Below are 27,496 nucleotides of genomic sequence, written 5' to 3' on the forward strand. Positions count from 1 at the left end.
GCAGGGTCACCTACAGCAGGTTGCTAAGAGCTGTGGCCAGCTGGGTCTTCAATATCTTCAAGGATGGAGACTCCACAACCTCTCTGGGCAACTTGTTCCAGTGTTTAATCATCCTCGTAATTAAAAATAAAAAATAAAAAATTAAATGTTTTCTTATGTTTAAATGGAATTTGTTATATTTCTGTTTGTATCCATTTCATTTCAGTTTCCATTTTCTTGTGTTCATTTCCTCCTGTATTTCAGCTTGTGTCTGACACGTTTTCTTACAGCAGTGCTTAAAAATAATTAAGCTATATGTTAGTTGCCTTAATGTACTTATGGTGGACTTCATCTTTAAAACAACACAGAGGGAGGTAAGTTAATCATTGATGAAAGGACAAAGGTTTTGATTTATGATATTTTCCATCTTAAGTACCAAGTTGGTCTCAAATTCTGTCAATGCACCTGCTTGCTGACTGGATAACAACATGGACTGGTTTTCTGTGCCTGTGCTCCTAACGTGGCTTCTCTTGCAGGTGGTCTGGAGCCAGGTAAGAAAACAAAGAATACACATTCTTTATATTCTTAAGTAAATGATGCAGGTTGAGATGAGTTTGAGAAGAAAAGACTTAAGTATGTGGTTGTTGCAAAATAAGAAGTCTGTTGTCTTTTTTTTTTGTGGAGGAGAAAAGGATTTCTGTTTCCTTGGGATCCTATAGCTGCTATTTTTAATAGGCTTCGCTATACATTAGAAGAGCCTACTTGCACGCCCCATCTGAGCAAAATGTCCACTAGCATTAAAAGTAGTGTTACCAGAATTGTAAGTCTAGAGTTAGAGCCAAGATAAGTATTAAAATTTATTTTGCTACTCCATATTTGAATAGAAATATGATGTGTGTGTGTGTGTTTTTCTCACTACAACACATTTTGTATTGAAAATGATGCATTTTTAGCTGCTGGATTTGCTTTTTAATGACCATTCTCTGTTTCTCCAGTCCAGCTAAACTGCTTAATGCCAAAAAATAACAATGACAGCTTTGAGATTTTGTATTTCCTTTCTTTTGTAGAGAAGGTAGTATTTTGCTGATTTTGTGATAATTCATTGTAGAGGCCAGGTGTATTGGTGATACACAATACAATTAATTCAGAGAACAAAAACCAGTGGGTTTTTGTAAGTTCACTTCTGTTGTTAATAGCTTCAGGGTAATTTACAGAGTAAGGTATTCCTTTAAGAGGAATAATCTTATTTTTTTTAATTTATGCAACTTAACTGTCTGATTTTGTGAATCCAGCTCCAATATCTTGCTGTGGCAGTCAGATATTCTTCCTCTCCATTAAGAGATGTTCATATATCTCCCTCAGTCAAGTGTTTTACCCCAACCCCCCAACTCACATAGCTCCCTGTATCCCCCACTGCCTTGAGCCCTACACTTCTATTTCCTCACACATCACAACTTCTTCTTCCCCTGTTACCAAATTTTTGGACACTCAACCCTCAGCCTTGTTTAGATTCCACTGAAGGCTTTTATAAATCATACAACAGGTGGTGCAGACTGCTACCAGCATCTACAAGCTATCACCCATCAAGCTGACTCCTAATAACCAGTTCCTGTGTGAGGCAGGAGCTTAAGATCATGAGGGCTACTTACTTGGTTTCCATGTTCATTATGGCCAGGAAGAGCTCCTTTCATACTTCTGGATACCAATACCTTAAGTTACATAGTCTGGAGAAAACACTGGTAAGTTAGGATGTCTCATCCAAACTAGCTGACCATATTCCACATGAAGTCTGTGGTGAGACCAGGAAATTTTCATCAGGTGATTCATCACATCTTTGAGTAGAAGCTCAGCGAGGTACATCATCTTTTAGACATGCCAGGACATCATGGCGGTGCCATACCTATTTTCAGGAGAGATGAATTATGTATACAATTACCCATTTATTTCTCCACTGATTACATGTCTAATTTCAATGACTAAAATAGGTGAGGTGTTTTTCCCAACTGTTCAGGGTGCACTTGAATTACTAAACAGTTAAATGTGCTGACAAGCCATGGTTTGACCCACCTTTAAAGTAACTTAATTCACATGAATCATGTTGTTTGCCAAAGTTAGGGAAAAATATTATAAATGTTCAGAAAAAATGTTCTGGGTAGATTTAAAAGTAGCGTTGGTTAGACTAAATTAGATTCCTCCTTGGTAAACCGCAGTTCATGTAACCTCCCCCTGTATGTGACTGTGAACTGTGAATCTGTTATTTGTTCACAACATTTTCAGAGACTAGAAATTCATCGTATGGGTCTCAGTTGTCAGGCTGGTGCTGAGACTGAAGCTGTTTCTACTCAAACAAGTAATACACAGATACTCCTTTGGGAATTCAGTGTTCTGCTGTTCGGATTCACATGCCTAAGGACCTAATTTTGTTCAGAAACAAGTAGAAAGGAATGATGAAAGGAATTCCTTCTGCGTAGAACATTCAGCAACAGTTTTCAGATACCGGGGACCAGCCTGGATTTCAGTTGCTTGCTGAATGTGGTATTCTTCAGTGATGGCCTCATAATTTGGTTTATGCACCATAAATACCACTGGACTTAGCTACAGTTATTTCAGTTTATGAGCTTTGGCTGCAGATAGAGGAGCTTTTCCATGAGCTAGCCAGTTTTTACCTTTAGAGCAGTTACGTTTTCTGATTAGTAGAAATGGGAACATTGTAATTATTGAAACTAAAGAAATTTTACTTTCCATTAATGGCTGTAAGTTTATTCAATACATATAGCTATGATTCCTCTCCTCCATCAACAATCTTTAACAGGAAAGACCACAATGTGATTTTAATTTTTTAATATTACAAACTTTACTTCTCAATGTTTTTCTCTCACGTTACCTGGAAGTCTGTCTGAGGGCGGGAGTTTAATAGCAATAAATTGCTCAAAGCATGTATGACACATTTCGCTTGCATACTTTTATCTTGTTTTATAAGCTTAAGTTTCATTTCAGATCTTGAATACAAGGATCAGATACTGTCTTGGGGATATCTTGTGATAAAGGAACATAATGATAGGATATGAGTGCAATAGAATTTCAGAATGCAAGAGACATCTATTGACATTACATATTTATGGGTGATTTGTCTGGAAAATATATTTTGTTTTATTGAACTGTATCCATATATATTTATATGATTATTCTTTTTCTAAATCACTGTTTTTATTTCTCATGTATCAGTGTAAACCTGAATAACACCAGTTAACTCAGTGAAATATGAGAGCAAAATCAATCCTTCAGCATTTGTGCATTTACATTTGCACAACTCTAGCAAGGGTTTTACAATGGACTTTTCCATGATGACACTAGGTTTTTAAGAGTCAGGTATATTGAAACCTACCATAATCTGAAACAACCCAGAACTGTGAGGTACTTGTTCTCTAATAACATGACCGCTTCAGGAGAAATTGGGTTAGGAAACAGATTCTACTCAATGGTTTCTGGAACTGACACATCCAGGTAAAAAATCTTAAACTTCTAAATTATAGCCTCCAGTTGGTTAGGCAAAAAAAAATGTTTTTCCCCTCTTAAGCAATCAGAAAAAATGATTAAAATCTGAGAAAAATGATGAAGAAACAGTTTGAAATCATTTTAGTTCAGATGAATCAAAAGGATAAAATGAGATTTCAGGCTTTTGTATTTACAGTATTTTTTGTGCCATTTGCTGACATTTTTACAAGACAGTCATTTCAGATTGAAAAAGGAATCTTTCATTAGAAAGCCAAAGCAGGACATTCTGGCAATTTCTATACTTTCTTCCTGAGCCTTTCCCAAATGAAAAAAATATATATATATTCTTTTTTTTTCTTCTGCATTTGGTTACTGTTTTTTTATGAATCCAATCAGTCTTAGGGCCCTCAGTTATGTTGGCCTTCAAAATTATTCCTATCTTTATGTGCCAAAATTCATGTCTAAAAGAACACATGCATTTAAATCTCTCTTGAATATTCTGGCCATACAATTTTCTTATCCACTATACAGATGGAAGAACTGACCAAAATTTAATGTTGTTTTGGACTACATGGACTTGATTTTTGAAGCTTTTCAGTATTGTGAGCTTGTACTGTTCATTGCTTCTAATGGAAGCTGCAGATATTTACCACAGTGGAAAAATACATTCTAAAAGATCTTACATGCAAAATTACATATAGGAAAGATAGCAAATTATTTATACAGAGAACAAAATCAATCAGGAGTAGGGGAGGAAACTATAGCAAGAATTAAAGTAAAAATCCCACCCTGCTATACAGAATTGGAGTTATAACTTACTATTTGATGTATCCACAACTTATATTGTCAGGCCTTAAAATTTAAGTGTTGTTTACCTTCAGTTTTTGAACTTCTTTTCAAACATGCAAATAAAAACATACAAATTTCATAGAAGTAATAGGTTGTGAAAACTTCACAGGAGCAGTACTGGGTGACTTGCTTGTTGGGCAACCTGGAGTGGGAGAGTCCAAAGCTGTCACAAGCAAATGAACATCTCCAGTCAAAGGAGAAGACATTTGGTCCGATCAGCCCAATACAAAGCATGGTGCTAAGTGCTGTTAGTTGAGCATAAAACTTAAACTGTTATACTCTTATACCGTTGAGAGAATAATGTTAGTTGCATTTCACTGTGTGCCTTTCTAATAATACTTTTTTTTTTTCTTCCCTCTCCCCAGACTGCTCCAGAAACTACTGGTGAGTTCTGCTTACAGATCTATTTGTATGCATGGGAGGCATTCAAAAAAAAAAAAACCCAGCTGCTCATAAACATCACTAGGACAGACGCAGATTTATAATTACTGTTATTGTTATTGCATTAATTTTCACACATCATAAAGATAACAGCAAGGGCTAATGTCCTACCTCACTTGTCTTTTTACTTTTCAGAAATAGACGTAGATGGAGGAATTGATCAAGACATCTTTGACATCAATGAAGGTATTTTCTTTTTAAATTCAGTTTCTCTTTTAAATTCCATTTTTTTTTTTTTTGGTAGCAATAGATCAATAGAATAACTGTATGTTAACTTCCTTTTCCCTTTAGCTTTAGGACTAGACCTTTTTGAGGGAGACATCAAACTTGATGGGGTGAGTTCAAATATTAAATATAACACAAGAACTGTGTCATCGACTTATGCAATGTAAAGTGTTAGTGGCATGAAAATGATTGATGCATCCTGCTCATACTAACAATAAATACTGTTTATGTTACAATAAACTGAAAATGTTTGGGGATAGATTTCTACAAATGTCATAGACAATGAAGGATTTGGGTGGATTTGCAGAAACATTATCTAGAATAAGGTCAGTCTAGCCATTAGTCAATATTATTAACATTGTGTTTTCTTCACTGTGGTTTTCATATTTTCACTTTTAAGATATTCAGCAGCACAGATCACATCCAGACAGGGTTATATAAAACATTCTTAATTTATCTGCACAATATTTATTATAAGCCAATTAACTTTACAGACCAGTACTGCAAAACCTTCATCATATATGTAGATTCACCAAAGCCATTGGAAAATTAGATCTGTGAGTAATACCACATTTTAAATCATCTGTCCCATATCCCTGTCCAATCAATAATATTAAAAAATATTTGCATAGCTAATGACACCTCAAAGATACCTAGTGAAAACACCTAAATTGTCTTATACGCCTAAAAGGGGCAGTGTTTTCCTCTCCCTTTAGGTGAACTGCTGCTGCTCAGGCATATCAATGGAAGCAAAGAAAGCACTGGTTAAGGGCACAGGAACGAACCCTTGCATTGTGAAAAACTAGAGAGTTATTGATGTCTGTGCTCATTTCAGGACTTTAGATCTTAATGCTTCCCAGAGGAGGTGAAGTTCTGCTCAAACATATCAAAATCTCAGGCAATCTGTATGGAGAAAATGCTGCAGAAATCAGAGTCATTAGTAGAAGAGAGTGAAAGGACTTCAAACCTGAGCCATGGACCTCTGAGTGATCTGTCAAAGTCTTTGAATTCTTTGATTCCTTATATGTCTTAAATGGACTTGTAAGAGACATAATGCATGTTTTGCATTAGCGTTTTGCATTAGCACTGTTTTAGTTTTTGATCATAGATCAGTTTGTACTGAAAACTGCATACTTATTTTTTCTCAGATGCAGGAGCGAAACTCCATCATTGGTGACAACTATCGGTGGCCCCACGTTATCCCCTATGTCCTTGATGATAGCCTGGGTACAGTATTTGCTCTTGACAATGTGTTTATGTCATGTTGATTGAAATGTTAAATACAGGTCAGCAAATATCTGTGGCATCTTTTCCTCTTCCCAGTGCCACACTATAAGTCTAGAGCATTTCCCACAGCAGGATTAGGCCCAGGTGTGCACCAGCAGGATATATCACCTTGGTCTTGGGGCTGGGGTCCCACCTCCTTTCTTAACCTGGATGCTTCTTAACCTGCCGTAACCCAGCAGACTGGTTTGTTTTTAAAGGCACTTGTCTAAGACATGAAACTGTACTAAGCAGAAGAAATAAAATGGCACTGAAGATCTTTTTAAAGCCAGGAAGCTTACTTGGTCATTTATATCACTTAGACCACTGATGGCAACTTGCTATTCTGGCTTGCAAATAAGTTTGCAATGACACATTGCTAGGTGCCCTGCCGTGGGGCCAGGGACACATCACAGCCAGTCTCCTTCCCTTCACTTCCACCCAGCTGTGGCTTTGCATGGCAGAGGTGAGTGGTGAGACAGGGAGTAGGAGTCCTTGCTGTATACCAGGTGAGGAGACTGTGCCCTCACTACACAGTGAGGAGTCATCCTTCTGGTCTATGACAGAAAAATATCACCCACCCCCAGTTTAGGTTAGGAGCTAAAACATTGAGGGGTTTGAAACCATGCAATCTGCTCAGAGGAGATAAGCCAGACACAAAGTCAGCACGTTCAAGTCCTGGAGAGATTCTATGACAGATATGTAGCTTGCAGTTTGCACTAGGTGAAATCCAATGTCTTCGTTCCCTGTTTCTTTAATACTTGCTCAGATAAATCTCAACAAAGTGAGAGAATTTACAAAATTAAGAACCACACGCTATGATGTATTATATATCTAACATGTCATATTTTATACTGAAGTACCAAAGCAGAATTACAGAGAAACAAAACAGGAAAAAGATAAAATGCCACAACTGCCTAATTTATGTTTTTTAGGTTCTTACTCAGGCCTTAATCTAGCAAAAAGCTTGGTTATTTCAATCAAAGATTGCTGAAGCAAGATCCACCCTTAGGACTTGCTCTATACGGGTATCAGGACAAACCGATTGGCTCAATATTGACAAGAACGCTGTTTGCTTTGCAGAAATTAATGCTAAGGGGCTCATCCTCAAGGCATTTGAACAGTATCGACTCAAAACCTGTATTGATTTCAAACCTTGGGAAGGAGAGAAGAATTATATATCTGTGTTCAAAGGAAGTGGGTAAGAGGAATAATATAAAATAATTGTAATCCTTTTTGGCTACAGACTGTTTTTATGACCAATATTCACTCTAAAATTCATCTGATTGTAATTTTCTAGTTTGGTTGTGTCCTATTTCCAGTCATTTTTAACTAGAAATTGTAGTAGCTTCCAAAACAGGTATTACCTTGGTAGTAATTAACAATTTCTTGCTGATGTTTGTTTCTAAATACAAGAAGTAATTAAGACCTTAAAGAGGTAATTTTCTTGGCATGACAAAAGATCTGAAACAAGCCAATTACCTTCTTGACTGATCTTTGTCTATATGGACTGTCACTTTCACATGGCCATAGTAAGCATACCTTAGTTTTTAGGAAAAAAAAAATATATACCCAGTGGAAATGTGATCGTTTTAGCTGTGGGAAAACAAATTTGTTTCATTATAACAAATGGAGTTCTGTTTGAACAATGTCAGATCAGCATTCAGATATTTTTATATACAGCACATCATTGAGACATTTTATGGAGGTTTCAGTTTATTTACCTATTTGGATCAATAGTTATGCTATTTCACCTCAAGTTTTGCAAAATAAGATTCTAGAAAAAGGTGTCAAAATTGCATCAACTTCTTCGCTAAGATAGTCTCTACCAAACAGTGCAACAGAACAAATATATTCTCCAAGCTATGCTGGACTATTTCTCTCACGATAGATAAGGAGATCAGGGAAATCCTGGTAGCCTAGTGAGGAAATTTACTTTCTGAAAATAATTTCCTGATACAAGAATGCATTCATAAATGGGAAAAGATTTTCTGATAATCGAAATATTTCCCATTCCCTTTATCTTGTTCTGAGATATTTGTAGCAGATAATTGTTTCAAAATTTCCTTAGTCTCTGTCTCTTTACATTTTCTACTCTTCATACTAAGCACGTGACTTTCAAACTCAGTCCTAAAAGATGTATAAGTGGAGACTTAGGAAGCAATGTGTTTTCCCAGTCTAACGACTCTTTGGCTCTTTGAGCCAAATGGAAAACTCATGTAGCTAAACTCTAGAGTTCTTTGTCACATAAGTCATGCATTTTCTAATAATTGTACCTGAAAAAAAAAAAAAAAAAACGTACCACAGTATTTAGCCTATGACAATTCAGAGACTTCTGCACAATGGTTCATTTATTAACTTATTATTTACTTCCTATTAGAAATAAATGAGTCATGGTGATTAAGACAAGTCACACTATTTGGATAATGTGTCTTGCCTTCTTGCCTGGTGTGTTGCTTGCCCTGAAATGTTTCTATTATCTCAGTTATCATAGTTATTATAGCACTAAAACTATCCATGGTCACCATACTTTTTACAAGCCTGAAGTTAAACTCAGCAGACTCCTGAAAATGGCTGTCCAGTTTCAGTGAGCTAGCTTTGGGCTGTACAAAGAAATTACTAGAACAAACCCTGCATTAACTGCCTTTCATTTCATTCAATTCCCATGGTCTGGTATGGACAAGGTAAAGAATACATGAAACAACCCATTTCCACTCTGCCATTCCTAGTTTTTTGTTTGTCAGCTAGGACTCCGCTGGCTGCACACTGAAGAACTCAGTCCAGAAGGTATGGCACACATAGAGGCACAAAGGTCCTGGCAATGCCATCCAGATTCATAAAGTTTTATTGCACCAAAAAAAAAAAAAAAAAAAGATGATAAATCATCTTCACCTTTCTGATCTGGCTTGCATCTATGAAACATGTAGAAAAAGGTGAGGGAACTTTCCTAGCAGGTCACAAAATTCTCGCCTGGATTATCTTTTTGAATTCAAATGAAATCAACCACAAAGGAAACCACCTGTCATTCTGTTGTCTGCCTTGTATAAAAACAAGCCTGCAGTCTCTGATACACATACACAGTGTATCCCTACACAAAAAAAACTACACAAAAAGCTCTCTCCTTTTTTTTTTAGGAGGACGTTGGTGTAAAAATGTGCCTGGAATAACTGCTGCTAATAATTTGTAGGTAGTATCATTGCTATTGATGGCATGTATAGCCTTATCACCTGTCTTCCAAAAAGCAGGCTGGTGAGGTTAGTGAGAGCAGTTACTTCCCTGCTCCTCTAGCCTCTGACAGAGCAACTAGCAGTGCAGAAAGCATTGAATTGGTGAAACAGGCTCTAACACGTATGGAGAAGCTGGCATTTTCCACCATTTTCTCCCTTCCTAAAGACATCACTCCCTTGGGGTGGTCCCAGGTGTCCCTTGTCCCACTCACATGGTTTTATTCTCAGCACTGAGTGATGCAGAGTGCACGTTTACTCCTTCTGTGGTTGCGGAATGATGGTGTCGTAGGCATTTGGCAGACTGAAGGCAAGGCGATACTGCATCCCCTGGTGTTTGGATGCTGATATTAACAAGTGTCCAGGATGTGCTTGTAGCCTGCTGCGCTCTACACAGCAGCTGCAAAGCCAGAGGTGTCTGCTTTAGTATAAAGTGGGCCCAGAACTATAATGGACTTCTTAGACTTTTGCACTATCAGAAAAAAAATCATAGTCAATATGAGGCCATGTTCAAGGGAAGCCAGTGAAATTATGGATGCTGTATATGCTCCCTCCCAGGCCTCGTGCTGTGATTTTAATGAGTAATCAATAGCTAAGGCCTGTGCTGGTTTGTGGAAAGAGAAATCCTGTAGAGTATGTTGCACTAGTAAGTTGCAGGGTCCTACAGTGCCTGGTGTGCTTGCTTTTTACATTTCTGGGGTGATGGGACTGCAAATTCTATGGTGTATTTTGTGCCCTATTAATTTTATGGACTTCATTGGGTAGGTGTTGATTTATTTACTGCGTAAAATATCAATTTAAATGTGCTTGCTAGTTTGTGGACATGGGGTGCCATTTTATTGGCTTGTGCAGATAGCTCACAGATTTATTTATTTTTTTATTCTTTAATAAAAACTTCCGGCATAGCTGTGGTTTTGCACAGCCTTGTGAGTGTGTGTCAGCAACAAGTGCCCTAGCACCATGTCTCACAAATAGCAAGAAAGAAAAGAGGTTATGAAAAGCCCTGTCAGACCCACCAGCCTTTCAGAGAGTAAGTGCGGTCCCCTGGGGTGGACCTGGCCTGGCAGTCGCAACCCCTCACCAAAGCAGAAGGCCAGCACAATGTGGAGAGGCAGCTGAGATGGAAGAGGTGAGAAGTGGCATGACCATGGTTTGTCTGGCAATAAGGCAGGTCCAAAGTGTGCTTGCAGTCAGTTATGATGGTCCAGCTTAGTAGCAGCAAACTTGTTAATTTGCAGTAAATAAATTGTTTCAAATCATGTGCCCATAGTCTTTGATGTTTGTCTTCGTCCCTTTTTTCTGTCACAAATAAACTTTTTTTTTTCTTTTTTTTTTTTTTTTTTTCTGCTAATGAAAACCTATTAAAAGCAATCCAGCCAGAGCGGGAGAACTGCATATTCATCGAAGCAGAGCTAAGTGTGGGAGGAAGGGATCCAGTAAGAAACAGATCAATGAAAAAGTGTTCACTGTTGAAAATGTAACTTTAGCACTCAAAATATGCCTGTTGAACGGACTGAATCTGGAGTTTGCAGGGCACAGGAGTGGCATGTGCTTCACAGATCCATCTTTCAATCTTATTTCCACATTAGTTGCTGGTCCTCAGTGGGAAACCGCCAAGTGGGCTTGCAGCAGCTCTCGATCGGAGCCAACTGTGACAGGATTGGGACCATTGAGCACGAGTTCCTTCACGCGCTGGGCTTCTGGCACGAGCAGTCGCGGTCCGACCGGGATGACTACGTGTCCATCATCTGGGACAGGATTCAGTCTGGTCAGTCACTCCGTTGATTTCCCATTCGGGCTCTGGTGTGATGTATTTTGGGTGTGGAACATCTCTTTCTGCCTTCCTCCCATGGCTGAAATATTCTCCTGCCTTGACTTATTTTTCAAGGCCAGCATATCAAGCAATTAAATGTCAAGTGGCATCTATTTGGGACAGACAGCCTCATTTGTTGTTGTTGTGGTTATTACTCGTGTCACGGCAGTTCCCAGAGTCCTAACCAGAAATCTGAGGCCTACTGTGCAAAATGCCATGCAGGCAAGCAACAGAAGAGAGTAATTTCATTTGTCTGATACTATAAAATCACTATTACTGAGGGAGCCTTTAAATAATTAAAAAATAATCCTGCCCTGCAAAACCTGGTGTGACCAAAACCAGCAGAAAATCTGGAGGGAAGGGGTTGGCCTTTCTCTTTCTCCTCTGCTTGCATCCCCAGGGAGGGCATGCAGGCTGGGGAGACCCTTTTTAGGTTTCCATCATGCAGGCTGTTATTTCGGCAACACAGCTTTCCATTACAACCACGTTGTGGCATATTTGGCACAAGCCAGCCTGTGGCACAGGGTTCCTTAGGGCTGTGGTCGATGCCTACTTCAGCACACCACCATCCTCTGTGGCTTCCATGCAGCTTTGAAAACAAGCCTGAGCCCAGACATGGTGCTGGCCTGGCTCAGGCATACTCAGAGGACTCGCAAGCCCATCAATGTTTATGAGTAGCTTCATGGTGAAAAGATTTCTAATTTGTGAAAAATCCTTCCTTCATGCAGCAGAAATCATCATGTTACATTCCAGTGGCTGAAAAGGGAAGCTAAATAAATCTAGTCTAGGATTAAAACAGTTTTACAGAGTAAGTACAAGAAAATAATTACCAAAAAAACTCTTGGGGGGTCTAATGGATTCTCTGACACCTTATGTACATCAAAACTTGGCCATCTTCAGCAATAAACGATTTTTCCTTTTATTTTTCCCATTCAGGTAAAGAACATAATTTCAATAAATATGATGATAAAACATCAGACTCCCTGAATGTTCCCTATGACTATACGTCTGTGATGCACTATAGCCAAACTGCATTCAGGAATGGGACTGAACCAACTATTGTGACGAACATACCAGACTTCATGGATGTAATAGGGCAGCGGATGGATTTTAGCGATTATGATCTCCAGAAACTGAATCGACTGTACAATTGCTGTAGGTTTTTCCATTTCCTTTAAATTCTTGCTTCTGGTAGTTGAAGGAAATAAGGGTGATATATACATGCTGGACTCATCCAGCCACAAGTAAAAGATACGCAAACGTATTTGGAGAAGTGAATTGTGTTAAAAACACCAGAAATAATGGTACAGCTAGAAATAACATAGCCCTCCTGCAGAAACACTGCTGTGTAGCTGAGTTTTCTGTGCAGTTCCATTTGACCTTTAGTTAAAAACCAGCTTCTCTCAGCAGCTGATTTTGTTCATCCCTTCGGTGGCTGTTTAAAATATGTGCTTCTGAACAAAGCTTTTTTTTTTTCTTTCTTTTTTTTTTTTTTCTTCACCCCCATTATTCCACAGCTGTTCAGACAGCATACAGAAATTAGTGTCTTTGCTGTGGCTCTCATACCTACTCAGCTCTCAAGCAGTCTGTGAGACAGAATGTGTGTCCATGCAAATAGGTTATGGATGCTGTTAGGAAGAAAATGCGAGCACTGAAAATTGTTGATTTTAGTTTCAAACCAGCCCCTTAGAAAAGTGGTCAAAAGACCGGTTTTGCTCACATGGGATTTCTTTTAGAAAGTTGAGTGACAATAAGAGACTGGGCAATATAATTCTGAATTGTGACTGCATCTGTTGTGCCCTGGCACTCAGATGAAAACTTTACTTCAGTGCCTCAGTACACCAAGCAGTGAGTAAGGTCCTACAATTACATAAAAAAAAAAAAAAAAAAAAAAAAAAAAAAAAAAAAAAACACAGTGTATTTTTATGAGTATAATGTTCTGATGGAAATATTTCTGTTCACATGGGTCTAAACCAAACACACACTTGCACTCAGCCTTAGCTTCCAGCACTTGACACACAGTCAATTAGCTCTTACGTAAGTGCTTAGAGCTAAGGATGTCATTAACAGTGGACAGGGTCCTTCTTACTCTCCATTAATCTTATATACTTCTCATAATTCTCACATATTATATAAATTCTTCATGACATTATAACTTTATTCTTAACCAACAGTCACATGTCCTTAGTGAAATAAACTCCATACATGCTGAAACTAGTGACAAAACTCCCACTACCTTCAGGGCAATCAGGATTTACTCTTCTCCCTGCTCTGTCACTTGGCATAGTATATATAAGGTGTACGATATTCATAAGTGGTCTTCAGATCACCCACTGATTGCTCAATGGCCCCTGTGCCATGGAGGACAGGTTCTTCATGGGTCCCAGCCCTCACCCACCCAGCTGCTAAACTGATCCTTTCAAGTTAGAGGAAAGACCAAGAATGCCAGGCAGGTGTTCTCCCAGAGGAATCAAAAGATTGCCTTTTTTTTTTTTTTTTTTTTTTCTTCTGAGCAGGATTTTAGGAAAACTTTAAGCTGAATTCCTGCTAAAGGCCTTTGAGGTTAGGAATTGACATTAAAAATTGAAAACTTGGTTCTTAAAACTGAAACAAACAAACAAACAAACAAACAAACAAAACTACAACCAACAGCATAAGTATTCCTGACCGGTACTTTAGTTCTGCTCTGGTTTCTTCTTCAGGGCATATGATAAAGGTAGATTTCAGAAAGTTTTCCCTTTCTAGTACATTAAGTAACAGAACAGATCATGAGGTTCCTCAGCCACTGGAAGTTAGGACTCAGCACTCATCCCCCCATGTGCTGTCTTCCAGTCCAGCCTTTCACTAAACAGTGAGAAAATATCTGTCTTTTAGTGCAGATGAGGTTCAAAAAGCCCTTCTCCTGTGTCATTAATTAATCTAAGAAATGGACTGAATGCTGTTGGGTCTTGCTTTTCTCTCTTCTTTTCCTTGAGTTCAGCATGCCATGCCAGCCAGCACTTTTTAATTAGTTAGGGTACAGCTTTCCTGTTTGGGCAAACTGGTTTCATATTTTGTTTCATGTTTTGATTTCAAAGAGTTCTTTCATTTAATAATTCACAATTCTTCTTGCTTTCTTGTTGACACCTTTGCTGTTTTTTATTTATTTTCTTTCTCCAACCTTCAATATAACATTTACCGTGAAAATCTTTCCTTGTTTTATTTTTATTTTTATTTTTTTACAGCATTGCACAAATACTGTATCTTAAAAAGTATCAGTTATACAACACTTCTGATAGCATTGCTATCTCATAGAGTATTGTTAGCTTTCTATGAGGACAGTACAAAATAGCTCAGCAGTGCAAGTAATTTGGCAGCAGTTCAAATTTAAGTGCTTCCCTGAGCTACAGTCTAAGTGAAACATTTGGCATGCCATTGCGATTGATTTTTGTGACACTCAAGGTCCTTTTTTTGTGGTGCAATGAAACCTTTAAACCCAACACAATATTTTATACATAGGTTGAAAAGCAATAATCATGAAACATTTTATTAACTTAGTTATTTTCAAATCATAGCTGCTGTTACACAGAACTCAGTTGTAGTACAACGCGAAACAAATCTAAGAATAGGGATAAACCTGGACTGTGGGTCTGTGTCTTCTTTTACTCATCCAGAGTTTGATTTAAACAGAGAAAACATTTCATACAGTATTTTCCCTTTCCTAGTCAACGGCAGTCTTCCACCACTTTATTTTTGACTTGTTAATATCCAAACCAGATCTTCAAAATTTGTATGAGATGAGATATCCACCACTCTCAAACGTACCTTTACCAAATGTTTTTCCAATTCTGCATTTTGAAAATCAAGCAGAATGAGCAATTGCTCATTGCAGTGAAATGCTGTTGCTGTACTGTATTTCAAAATAAGTGCTCCAGTAGGTAAATTAGTGAAACTTTACCAAAAGCTGTGACCATGTATCACAACCTAAAGAAAGCAGAGGAATGAATGGGAAGTCCTCAGACCTTTTGGCTATGTGAAGGTTGATTTGTCAGGGCTGGTGTTAGTGTTCCTTTTAAAAATAAAAGATATCATATGATAATTAGCTGGCAGCCTCCTGTGCTTGCTAAGTGCCCAGAGTGGTCCCGATGACATCTTATTAAAGTCAATGTTAATTGCCAAATGCTTTGAGTTCCTGAACTTTATATGTATGAATGCTGATGGTATTTGAAGCCACTGATTATTTTGTATTTGCACTTCTTAGTCTGTCTCTGCTCTTGACTTTGAATATCTTGTACTAAATGTGTGCCGTGTAACAGAGATTCATGCTTTTATTATATGTATTTATTTATTTATTTAATATTATAGCCTCCTCCCTAAGTTTCATGGACACATGCAGTTTTGAACTTGAAAATATTTGTGGCATGATTCAAAGTTCAGATGATAGCAGTGATTGGCAGCGTTTGTCTCAGGTTCCTACTGGGCCTCATACTGATCATACTAACATGGGAGAATGTGAAGGTACGAAAAAATACTGTTCTTATCTCTCTGGGAAAATTTTTCTGCAAAGGCAAGTGAGTTGACTTTGCTCTCGGCCTTGTTCTATGTTTATTTGTTGACAGACTACAGTTAACTTTTGAACCAAGCAATATAAAACTGTATAGTTAGGGACGCCATGTGACACATTCTGTTTTCTGCTTATTAGAGAAGATTCAATGTTCTTATCTCTTTTGATCTGTTCTTTAATCTCAGTGTCACATCCTCACATGAGAATTATGTAAAGTGTTCTAACCTATGGTACAGGCACATCAGAAAGACTGCTGCTTTTCTGAATAATTGCTCAGTAAATTTTTGGAAAGGATTGGTATTTAGCAATTACGTATGTTATCAGGGCTCAGGTGAGCAATCCACATAGAATCATAGAATTGTAGAACCATAGAATGTCCTGAGGTGGAAAGGACCAACAAAGATCATTGAGTCCAACTTCTGGCTCCACACAGCACCACCCGAAAATCAGACCACGTGTCTGAGAGTGTTTTCCAAATGCTTCTTGAGCTCTGTCAGGCTTGGTACCATGACCACAGCCCTGGGGAGCCTGTCCCAGTGCCCGACCACCCTCTGGGTGCAGAACCTTTCCCTAACACCCACCCTGACCCTCCCCTGTCCCAGCTCCGTGCCGTTCCCTCGGGTCCTGTCGCTGTCCCCAGAGAGCAGAGCTCAGCGCCTGCCCCTCCGCTCCCCTCGTGAGGGAGCTGCAGGCCGCCATGAGGCCTCCCCTCAGCCTGCTCTGCTCTGGGATGAAAAGAATGTAGCCAGTAGTTTCCTAATTTGTCAAAGAAAACTGTGAGTTCAGGAGCTTAAACCAGTCCTCCAGAGAGAATGTCAACTGTGAATTACTGGCTCTGGGTGAACAGTTAAACGAGAGTACCCATGCTTTTGAGTACAAATTTCTAGAGACAGCCAAAAAAAAAGAGAAAAATAGAGTTCAAAGGAGAACAGTTCTGCCCCTGAAGAACATGAACAAGTACCAGCCCTCAGTCTGAAGATTTAGACAGGATATAGCTTACTGTAACCCTAACTTTACTGTCTTGTAGATTTATCAAAATATGATGTTAAGAATACATGTGCAGCAGGAAAAATTTGTTTTCACTCTCCTCTACCATTCATTTTTAATTTTGACAGGTTCTGGCTACTTCATGCATTTCAATACCAGTGCTGTCACACAGGGAAGCACGGCATTCCTGGAGAGCCGAATTCTGTATCCCAAAAGAGGCTTTCAGTGCTTGCAATTCTATTTCTATCACAGTGGAAATGAAAGCGATCTGCTCCATGTCTGGGTCAGGGAGTATTCTTCAGCCCATCCAAATGGTACTTTGAGATTCATTGAACAGATAAAAGGTATGGAATAAAATTTCATTTTGGTTTAATCTATACTTGGTATCCATTTCAAAGTTTTGGGGGAAATATTGTATGAAAGTGACTCATCTCCTAGTTTTATTCTTTTGCTTCTTCTCTAACTATGTAATTGAATCTCTGCTGGTGAAATTATACTTGATGGATCCTCAGTCAACCATTTTCCTATAATATAATCAATTACAACAAATTACAAACTCTTGCATTATCAAGATAGTTTTCTCACCAAAATAGCTAAAATTCCATGAACAGTCATTTTGACTGTTATAGAATTGCTGGTATCAATAGCAACAGATGAAGTTGGTCATTAGACTAAATTGCAATGAATAAGAAAGAAGTAATAAAGAAATAGAAAGTATAAGTGCCCTGGAATACCTAACATACAAAGACAAAAAAAAAAAAAGATAAATACAATTCAGCTTACTTTTTCAACAAGGTTTGGAGTGACTTATCTGAAATACAGAATCATAGAATCATTTAAGTTGGAAAAGACCCATAAGATCATCAAGTCCAACCATCACCTAACACTACCAAGTCCACCACTAAAGCATGTCCTTAAGCACCATATCCACCAGCCTCTTAAGTACTTCCAGGGATGGTGACTCTACCACCTCCCTGGGCAGCAGACCATGATTTGTATTTTGAAGAAAACTAAATTTTTGTGGTTTTAAGAGTCTATGGTCTGCAAAATGAGCAACAGATGTCAGTTAATGGATAAAAGAGGTCCTTAAGCTAGAATTGCCAAAGTCACCTTTTGATTAAACCATATCCTCAGATATTTCACTATTGTTTGATCTCAATTACAGCTACAACTAATTCAGTCTGCTAGTTACACAAAGGTCTTGGGGAGTTCTTTTACATAGTAGATATCAAGTCTGCTTCTTCTGCCTCTTTCTGTGCCTTTAGGCTCAGCTACTATTCGTGCCTGTTTACAAACCCAAAACTGTTTTTGCTGTTCTGCAGCAGCTCTGGTTGCCTTCAGCCAGGAGCAGGGCAGGCAGTGGGGGCATGACATATTACACTGCAGTAGCTGTTTTGCTCATTGAACATGAGTCAGAAACACCTGTCTTGCATATAATCTGTGCAGTTCAAACAGGCATTACTTAACACAGGAGGAAATTTAATGGAAAATAGTGGGGTGTTTTGTTCTTGTTTCTGGGCTTATTTTTTCTCCTCCAAATTAAAACAACAATAATGAAAAACAGCAAAAAAAAAATGAGTTTCATGTCTGAGATACATTATATTGTGTTTAGAACTGTTAGGAAAGTGAAGCATGAGTTCTGTACTTGGGATTGGCACTGCCTGGTCCAGAAATGTAGCTGAAAGCCTGGCCTTCGGTTCAGGTGAACAGAAACCAGCCAGCAAAAGAAATTATTTTGCTGCATGTACTATTAACAAAGGATGTCCTACTTTCACTTCTTTCACTTGCCTTAAAAGTCCTTTGTGCAAAAGTCTTTGCTTCTGTGCAAACTGTTCTTGCAGTCAAGTGGGATTTACTAGTGCAGGCACTTCTAGACACAGAACCAGACTTGCACTGAGGTTTTATTACATGAAGTAGGTTTTACAATTGCCAGGCTCTAATTTGAACTTAATATCATTAATCATTTGATGGGTGAATAGTGATTTTGCAGAGGCAAATTTCCAGCAAGCCATTTAAATATTAAAAAAAAAAAAAAAAAAAAAAAAAAAGTAATAAATGAACATATCTTGCACTTCTAGGCTCCCAGAATCCTCTGCAGCTTTTTTTTTTTTTTTTTTTTTTTTTTTTTAGGATCTGTTGTTATTCAGTTATTTAAACATATTTGGCTCTGATTTTTTCTTTGCAATAACACAGGTGACATTTTGTAAATTTAATTATCACAACATTTGGACTAATTTAATGCAATGTTCTTTAAAAATGTAAAAGAAAAAGAAGTCTGAAAACATTACCATTGTTTTCACTCTAATTAAAGAGCTGCTATGCATATTAAATCTGGTGAAAAAATGAATTGAAAGAATATGAACTTGCACTGAAAAAAGTAACATGTAGAAGAAAAATGTTCCATCACTTCAACGCCAGTGGAACTGAGGAATTCATACACAGCATTAAGATAGGCTCTCTAGACCTGTACAGTGTTTGATTGTACTGCTTACTTAGAAATCCCTACTCTTGTTTTTCAGGTGCACCTGCAAATTACTGGCAGCTCCATCACGTTTCTTTGAATGTCACAAGTAAATTCCGGGTGGTGTTTGAAGGTGTGAGAGGAACTGGCTTGTCAAAAGGAGGCCTCTCTATTGATGACATCAACTTGTCAGAAACACAGTGTCCTCACCACACCTGGCATATCAGAAACTTCACACATCTCCTCAACACGAGTCCTGCAGGGCCAGCAGGAAGAATATACAGTCCACCTTTTTACTCTAGTAAAGGGTATGCTTTTCAGGTCAGCTTGTATGTAAATGGTACCGCTGATAACCCATTTAATTTAGCAATGTACTTGCATTTGATTTCTGGAGCAAATGATGATCAGTTGCAATGGCCCTGTGCATGGCAACAAGGTACCATGATTCTGCTTGACCAGCATCCTGATATTCGTCAACGGATGTCAAACCAAAGAAGTATAACAACAGACCCTCTGAAATTATCAGGTTAGTTAAATTCAGATGTGCTACCCAATACATTTAAAACAGCCAAAAGATACGGAGTTAATTTTTTTCTTTGTGCAAATTAGTTCAGCTTTTTTAGCTTCTGGAATGGGTCATTTCCTTGCAGCAGCAATATAATTGATCCACAGACAAGAAAAATTTGAACATGTAAGGTAGGTTAAGCTGGGACCCTCAGTTTCGAAGTAGATTCACATAAGAAAGAGGTGGGTCATCCATGCCTAACATTTCTTTCATATGCTCTGTGAAGATGCATTTATATCTGCTTTAATGAGAATGCAAGTCTTCCAGAAGGCTTGATGAGAAAAATACTGAATTAACAATATGCACAGATGATAGCAGGTGAAAGTGTAGCCCTTAAACACACCATCTCCCTCCTTGCAAAAGGAACTGGTGTCAGCGCAAATCCAGAAACCAGATGGACAAAGTACTGATTCATATTACATAATCTGCACTTGTTCAAGGTGTGACAAGATAAGGAGCAATTGTCCACAATAACTCAGTAAGGAGGCAAATTATGTAAAGGTGTAGCTCTGAGAAATGTTAGGAAACTCTGTAAGGAGATATGTTAAATTAAAACCACATGTTCAGCATTGGATAAAGATTGAATTTAAGCCAAAATGATTTTCTGCATCAATATAAAGATTTTGCCAAAAGAAACCACCTCCACCACTGTATTAGTTTCCTGGGCATTCAGACTACAACATTCATAAAGGAAGGAATGCACTAAAATTTCTATTTCTTGGTATTATTTAAAAAATAATAATCCATGGTTGACATTCATTATTCTCTGACACTGTTTCTACGTTAAAACAATGTGGGTAATCTAGAAAGACCAAATGGCCTCTCCTGTAAATGAATGATGATCACATCAGGTTCCCCACAGATGGTTCGCATTTTCCCTGTGCTCTCTGCTGTTATGGCCACAGCTCTCAGCCCTTTTCCTTCTTTAATGCTGTGGACTTGCAGTCTGTTTGTGCTCTGCCCCTTATCCCTTGTTTATTTATGTATTGCTTGTAGCCCCAGATTCCTGAGATAAGCCTTGTGACTCTTATCCTTTCTCTAACCAGTAGACTTACTGGAGCAAGCAATTTGATCTCCCTGCTGGATACTTTTATAGACAATCATGTTCAGCTTTGAGATTTTAGATTTAGGGTCTAATGAAGGGGACATCAGCAGCCTGTGACCACTTGTGTTGTTCACGTACACTCTGTCCTCCATCCACATCAGCAGATGTTCTTTTTTTTTGAGAATCACCGAATTAATACATTTTACAGGTGATTCATGTGCTACTCATCTTCTTGCCCAATACACTTGAAAAGGACTAAAAGAAAAAAGAAAAAAAAAAAACACAAGAGGTTTTCAACCAGCACTCCAATAACTTCATCTTCAGCAGGCTCTTTTCTCAATACCTCAGATCAACCCACTGAAAAACTTCATTGTCTTGTGTGTCTCATCAGTGTGGAATCTCAAACAAAAAAATCTACAAATTGTAGGCAGTTTCAGCATTGTTTCTACTCCTTGAGTTTCAGCTAATTTATTCTCATCTCCCTCTTCATGATGTCAATGAGCAGAAGCAGGCAAAGTAGGGGGACAGTCTGTCCTGAGTGTTGAGAGAGGCTTTAGTACTACTTTGCAGCAGAGATTAACTGAGAAGGAAAGAACCCCACTGAGAAAAAAATCCAGAGTGGTCCCACACTCATATTCAGTTATTTTTTTTTTCCAGATTCTTCATTAACTTATGTTTGGGATAGGCCAGATAAAGTGGGATTAACAGCTTCTTTTCCCAATGGAACTACATTCATGAGAGGTCCAGGAAGTGGAATAAGTACATTCTTAACTCATCAGAGACTTAGAAGCCGCAACTTTATTAAAGAAGACGGTATTTATATTCTTTTAACAATGGAAGGTATGTGAACATTGATGTTAGCTGATATTCTTAATAATACAAAAAATACACAGTGTCACATATTAACTAGTCACAAGTACTGTAGATATAAATACATGATGTACTTTACATAAGCAATTTTGGTGTTACTGATGTATCTAAAATCAAATCATGTATAAATAAATGTGTGGGTAGCTACATCCTTTTTCTAATCCATTATCTCATGTGTAGGTTGAAATCTAAGTGTATAAAATGATGCTACTCCTGTGCAAATTATTTTGAATAGAGTACTGTGAATAAGATTGGCTGTTTAAAAAATTAAAGAAATTAGGACATTTCCAAAATACATCATGCTCTTGAAAGTTAAAAAAGTCTTTTTATCCATTATACCAGAGGAAGATGTAAGGTAGTTCACAGGATCTCTGCTCTTTATTATTAGAACTTATCATTCAAATAAGAGGAAAAAAAGACATAAAGTAAAAGCCTTGTTTCTTGTGTTTTCTCACGCAGATATATCACATCTAGTATCAGCTCAGCCAAGTGTCTCACCAACCTTTGTCATGAATACTTCCACTGCCACCACCACCACCAAGCCCACCACCACCACCACCACCACCACCACCGCCACGCCCACCACCACCACCACCACCACCACCACCAAGCCCACCACCACCACCAAGCCCACCACCACCACCACCACCACCACCACCACCACCACCACCACCAAGCCCACCACCACCACCACCACCACCACGCCCACCACCACCACCACCACCAAGCCCACCACCACCAAGCCCACCACCACCACCACAGCTAAGCTTACCACCACCAAAACACCCATCCCAACAGCCTCTGACACCCTGACCGAAGAGCCAGACAGAGATACTCCAGAGTCCTGTCCAGACAACCCGTGTGAAAATGACGGTGTCTGCGTTATTGTAGATAGGAAAGCAGTGTGCAGGTAACTGTCTTTATTCACTCAAATACAATTTTAGTAATGAAAGCTTCTAGTAGAGTACATCTTTGTTCCTAATGAAAGGAAAGACAGACTATAGCTAATTAAAAAAAAAAAAAAATCTCCAAAATCTGTTATTGCAAGAGACTTATGACCAGTTTGGGCAACAAAGTTCCTGTCCTTGACATTTGACCGTTTTGATGTACTCTGTTTGACTTTTCTGTAAATTATGTTTAGAATGTACTTATTTTGAGTGATACGTTAGTCCAATGTTATGAAAAGGACTGCGCATCTCCTCAGAAGTCTATAGCAAAATCAAGAGTTAAATATAAATGCACTTGAAACAAAATAAGATTTGTATCAGTATAAAGTATTTTTAATAGCTCTCAGGCAGTGTAAGCAGAATAACTTTATTTTAAAATTTTACTCAGAAATATTGTGTAGAGAAAATTACGACCACAAATTAACCAATTCTAGTTGCTTGCTTTTAAACCAATGACAAAGGCTGAGGACCAAAATGCTTGTTTACCCTGCAAGGAAATGAATAGCAACTTTTTTTAATCCTCTGTGGATTCATTTATGCAACCCACCTGGCTGATTAGCATTGTTCCTGCTCTCAGACAAACTCTAAGGCTGAAGATAGTAACAACATGCTGTGAAGCAGTGCCAAGGCAGGTAGACTGGGGGAGTGCTGTGAGGCAAATGTCTAAAGGCCAAGAGCAACAAGAGCCGGTATGACTCACTGTTATATCTCCCCATTTAGGAACCTTTTAAAAAACAATTCTGTAAAGGGGCTTGTGCAACACATCAGAAGCAGATCATGGGTGCAAGAAAATGTCAAGAAGCTGTTCCAAGAAGACAAAAAAAAAAAAAAAAGTCATTCTGAATGTTATGCTTGATTTCAGAATTTTCTGACATCTGTTGTCTGTTTGAAGCTCAAGTGCCTACGTGTCCTACATGTCACACTGGAGAAGTGTGTGACCAGCAGTCACTTTCTGCTCTAATTTTCTACTGGAAAACTAGAGATGTGATAGGGGATAACTAGGGATGTGATAGGGGAAAACTAGGGATGTGATAATAACTCTCTTTAAGCCTGATCACATAAAGTCCAATGGAGTCATTTTCAGGGCTGAGCATGTAGTTCTGAATAAATGATTTAGACAGAAAATGGAAAAACAATGACATAAGGAATAAAAAGGGTTAGAAAGATAGGTGCAGTTGTGAATTCAGTAGTACTGCACATATATTTTTTCAGTTAGGTCATTGGGATCCTCACATGCTCATGATAAAAAGTTTCAGAGCTGAAAGTGATGCTGAATAAGGTGAAGGACTCAAGGCTTGGAGGCTGTGTTTAGTGCAAAACCAGAAGATGGCTAGAATGTTAATCTTGCCTTCTTTGGGGGAAGGCAGAGACAGCTCACACGCATTCTTAGAAAATAAGCCCCTTCTGGCAATGAGATGATCTGACCAGAACTTACACATCTACTAGTGGAGAAGTACTGAGCAGGGAGAGGGCAATGTGATGGGTTAGCTGGGTCAGTCTTAGAAAGGGGTAATTCCTGCACCTAAATTTTGCTTCAGGTGCTATCAGGTCGATGATACAGAGTCTGGCCTGTGGTCTTGACCCCATTTATCTTGCAAGTTCAAATTGCTGCATAAGGTGAGTTGAGAATTAAGAAGGCAAAGAGCATAAGAGGAATCAGGAGGATGAGATTTCCTGGAGGGTGGTAGATGTGGCTTGATGTGATAAGAGCAGTGTAAAGCTTCTGGACCAGTTCCCCTCCGAGTTTATTCAGCTACTACTTATAAAGGCTTTTTTAACTGACTGAGTGAAGAAGATAGAAGGGCTTTGTGTAAAAGCTGAGCGTGCCAAAAGGCAGAATTGCATCTGGATAGTAGGCAATTAGTATAGTGAAAGCAAATATTACATGATAGTGGTTCTAGTGACAGGTATCAGTTTCACGGAATGGAAAATGAGCTTTCTATCAGCAGAAGTGCTATAAACTTAGAGGAAAAGGAAGCAAATGAGTGAACTGAGTGACTCACAGTGCTTGCCTGTTGGTAGCAAAAGACCATTCTGTAGCAACAGCTCTGCAGATCAGCTGTGGCCAAGCCTGAAACAGACAAAAAAAGTCAGGCTGAAGCTCAGGTTTTCCAGCAAAGGCTCTCTTTGTCTTATAGAAGAAATGACCTGTAAAACAGTGGGAAGCTGAAGAAAGGGTACAGTCTATCCGGACAGGTAATCTGGATACAGTTTGGGATATAGAAACAGCACATCAGATATGCAATATTTTAAGTAGTCTTTTCATGCCTTCAATCTTTAAGTGATACCACACGTTTGTTCTTTTACTTTCTAGATGTCCAGCAGGGGACAACTGGTGGTACATGGGGGAAAAGTGTGAAAGGAAAGGCTCAACTCAAGAAAACACTATAATAGCTGTTTCTTCGACCATAACTGTATTCGTTGTTATGCTTATTGTCACTATCACAACTGCGGTTTGCCTTAAAAAGAAATACAGCAAAGGAAAGGAAAAAGTAGAGAGCCTGACTCTAGAAGAAGAAGTAAGTATTTTGCCTTTTCAACAAAGATTATATATATTTGTTAAAAGTAAACAGTCAAATTCAGTAAAAAGTAAGCTGGATTATGTCACATTTTTGAAGTCTGAAGACTCCAGCTTAAGAATTAAAGAGCTCTATTAAGTGCTACTAATTTTTCAAACACCAAAAAGCCACTTAATTCAAAACTCCTCCTCCACCCCCACCAATCTTACTGCCCTGATGGGAGCCTACATCGAGTGGGAGATTGTGAACAAATACATTCATTTTCAGCTTGTAACTAAATTGTGTCTTTCCCTTAGTGAACTATTCTATTACAGAATTTTACATCTATTACAGCATTTTCTGCTAAAGATCTCCCCTTAAAACACCTGGGTATAACAGTAAAATAAACCAACCCAAAATGCCAAAACAAAAAAAGCAAATTAATATCAATTTCCTTATTCAATGGACTTTCTGTATGCAAGGAATGAAGTAGCCATGGCTTAAGAACAGGTAAAAATAAAGACAGAAGTTTAAAACTGACTGGATCAGAAGTAAATAAGATATTCAAACTTGTTTTGATAGGAAGTTTCATAAAGTCCCAGGCATCCAGACCCTTAGTTTAAATAGTGACTTAGTCTTGGAAATAACATGAATGACATAACTTAGAGGGACTTACAAGGCCCAGGAGAAATTTTGTAAGCATATCGATGAGGAATAGCCTTACAGAGATCAATTTGAATTTTGTCCTAACATTGTTTGTGTGATGTGCTGTTGAAGTGCAGTAGCTCTTTGTAATGCCAGATACTGTCACTGTTACTTTATGTCTTCCAACAAGTTATTTCATTTTCTTTGAAAGTAATGCTTTTATAGTATACACATACTTCCCTTCCCTACATATATGTCTTTTAAGACATTTTTTTTTCCTATTTAGAATAAAACATCCTTCTGAAAACAATTCAAACAAGCATCAAAGACACAAGATGAAGATCACTGAAAAACCCCAACTAAGTCATCATTCTTTCTGTTATTTTAAGCTCAGACATCTTGATAAAGGTTTGTAAAGTCTGGAAGATAATGCATCATCTGGATAAAATACTGGGCTAATGCCAGTGAAACTTCTGATAGTGTTGTGTGTTGTTGCCATGCAATGGAGAAAGAAATGTTTTGTGTGACATGCTTGTCCTGTTCTTTAATTCTATATGAACATGAAGGAAACGTGTAAAACTGTGTCCTGACTTTGAATCAACACAGTAAAGTCCAAGTTTGCCATCTTGTGATAGAGTTGCCCATTATAAAAGAGAACCAGACTCTGTGATCCAGGGGTACCCAGGAGTTCTGAGTTCTGCTACAGTTGTCAGGAGTGTGAGAGTGTGTGGGGTGTGAGAACATCTGTTTCATGAAGTCATTGGGTTTTGATCTACTAAATAAATTTAAAAAATAATAATAATAATGAGGAAAGTGCTAAATTAACTGCACAGACATGCAAACACAGGAGACAATAATGAGGACCCAGAACTCTTCAGCCACCGATTGATGGGCCATTAAAGGAACTACTCAGGCATAGTCCTGAAGAATGTGAACCTGAACTACAAATCACAACTGATAAGAAGGGGAAAACACAATTTGCATGAGTATTATAGGTTATATGAGGCTTCTTGGGATATTGGCTATCTGAAGGGGATTGTGGGTTTATGTAAAACTTGTTATGGGACATTTGAGTGAAGGGCAAAAAGGTCCAAAGGAAAGGGGAGGATTGTGATGGAACAGAGAGGTAGGCATGTGGGAAAATAGTGCCAGCAACTGCAGAGACCACCATACAAAAGAGATCAGCATGTCAGCAACTGGAGATCACAGGTCTTAGGGCACATAAGTCTGGATGCTAGCATGTGGAAGGATGGCAATGCAAGAGGTCTGTGTGCCAGTTAATGGGGGACTGTGGGCTGCAGAGCTTGGAGGTCTGAAATGCCAGTGACTGGAGGGACTGGGGTGTGTGTGTCAAAAGGTCTGAGTGCCAGCAGCTGGAGCCAAGGCCATGGGAACCACGGGTGTAGGTCTAGGTAGCAGCAACCAGAGAGCTTGGGGTGCGTGTGGGGGTGTAAGAAGCTTTAAATGCCAGCAACTAGAGAACTGTGCTTTTATTTCCTCAGTTAACTCAAGCCTTTGTTTGTGTGTTTATAATTAGTTAGCAAACCTCAAGCTGGACTAGCTGGCAAGTAGGAGGAAATGCACATATGGAAAGACTTTCGGTGTGAGTTGGTGGTTAGGTTATGGAGCCCAGGGTTCAGACGTGG

General features: G+C 38.5%; 1 protein-coding gene across 1 annotated transcript; it reads left to right on the plus strand.

Annotated features, from left to right (window-relative positions):
• Positions 1-467: 467 nt before the first annotated feature.
• On the plus strand, positions 468-26,154 carry MEP1B (meprin A subunit beta). Its single transcript, XM_040548696.1, has 15 exons — positions 468-530; positions 4,689-4,707; positions 4,900-4,950; positions 5,056-5,099; positions 6,138-6,216; positions 7,336-7,453; positions 11,066-11,244; positions 12,226-12,444; positions 15,634-15,786; positions 16,948-17,163; positions 19,339-19,806; positions 21,548-21,730; positions 22,220-22,670; positions 25,022-25,226; positions 26,137-26,154. The coding sequence occupies exons 1-15, from the start codon at positions 468-470 to the stop codon at positions 26,152-26,154; spliced, it is 2,466 nt and encodes an 821-aa protein (XP_040404630.1).
• Positions 26,155-27,496: the final 1,342 nt, after the last annotated feature.

Source organism: Cygnus olor, chromosome 2, assembly GCF_009769625.2.
Source record: "Cygnus olor isolate bCygOlo1 chromosome 2, bCygOlo1.pri.v2, whole genome shotgun sequence".
NCBI lineage: Eukaryota > Metazoa > Chordata > Aves > Anseriformes > Anatidae > Cygnus > Cygnus olor.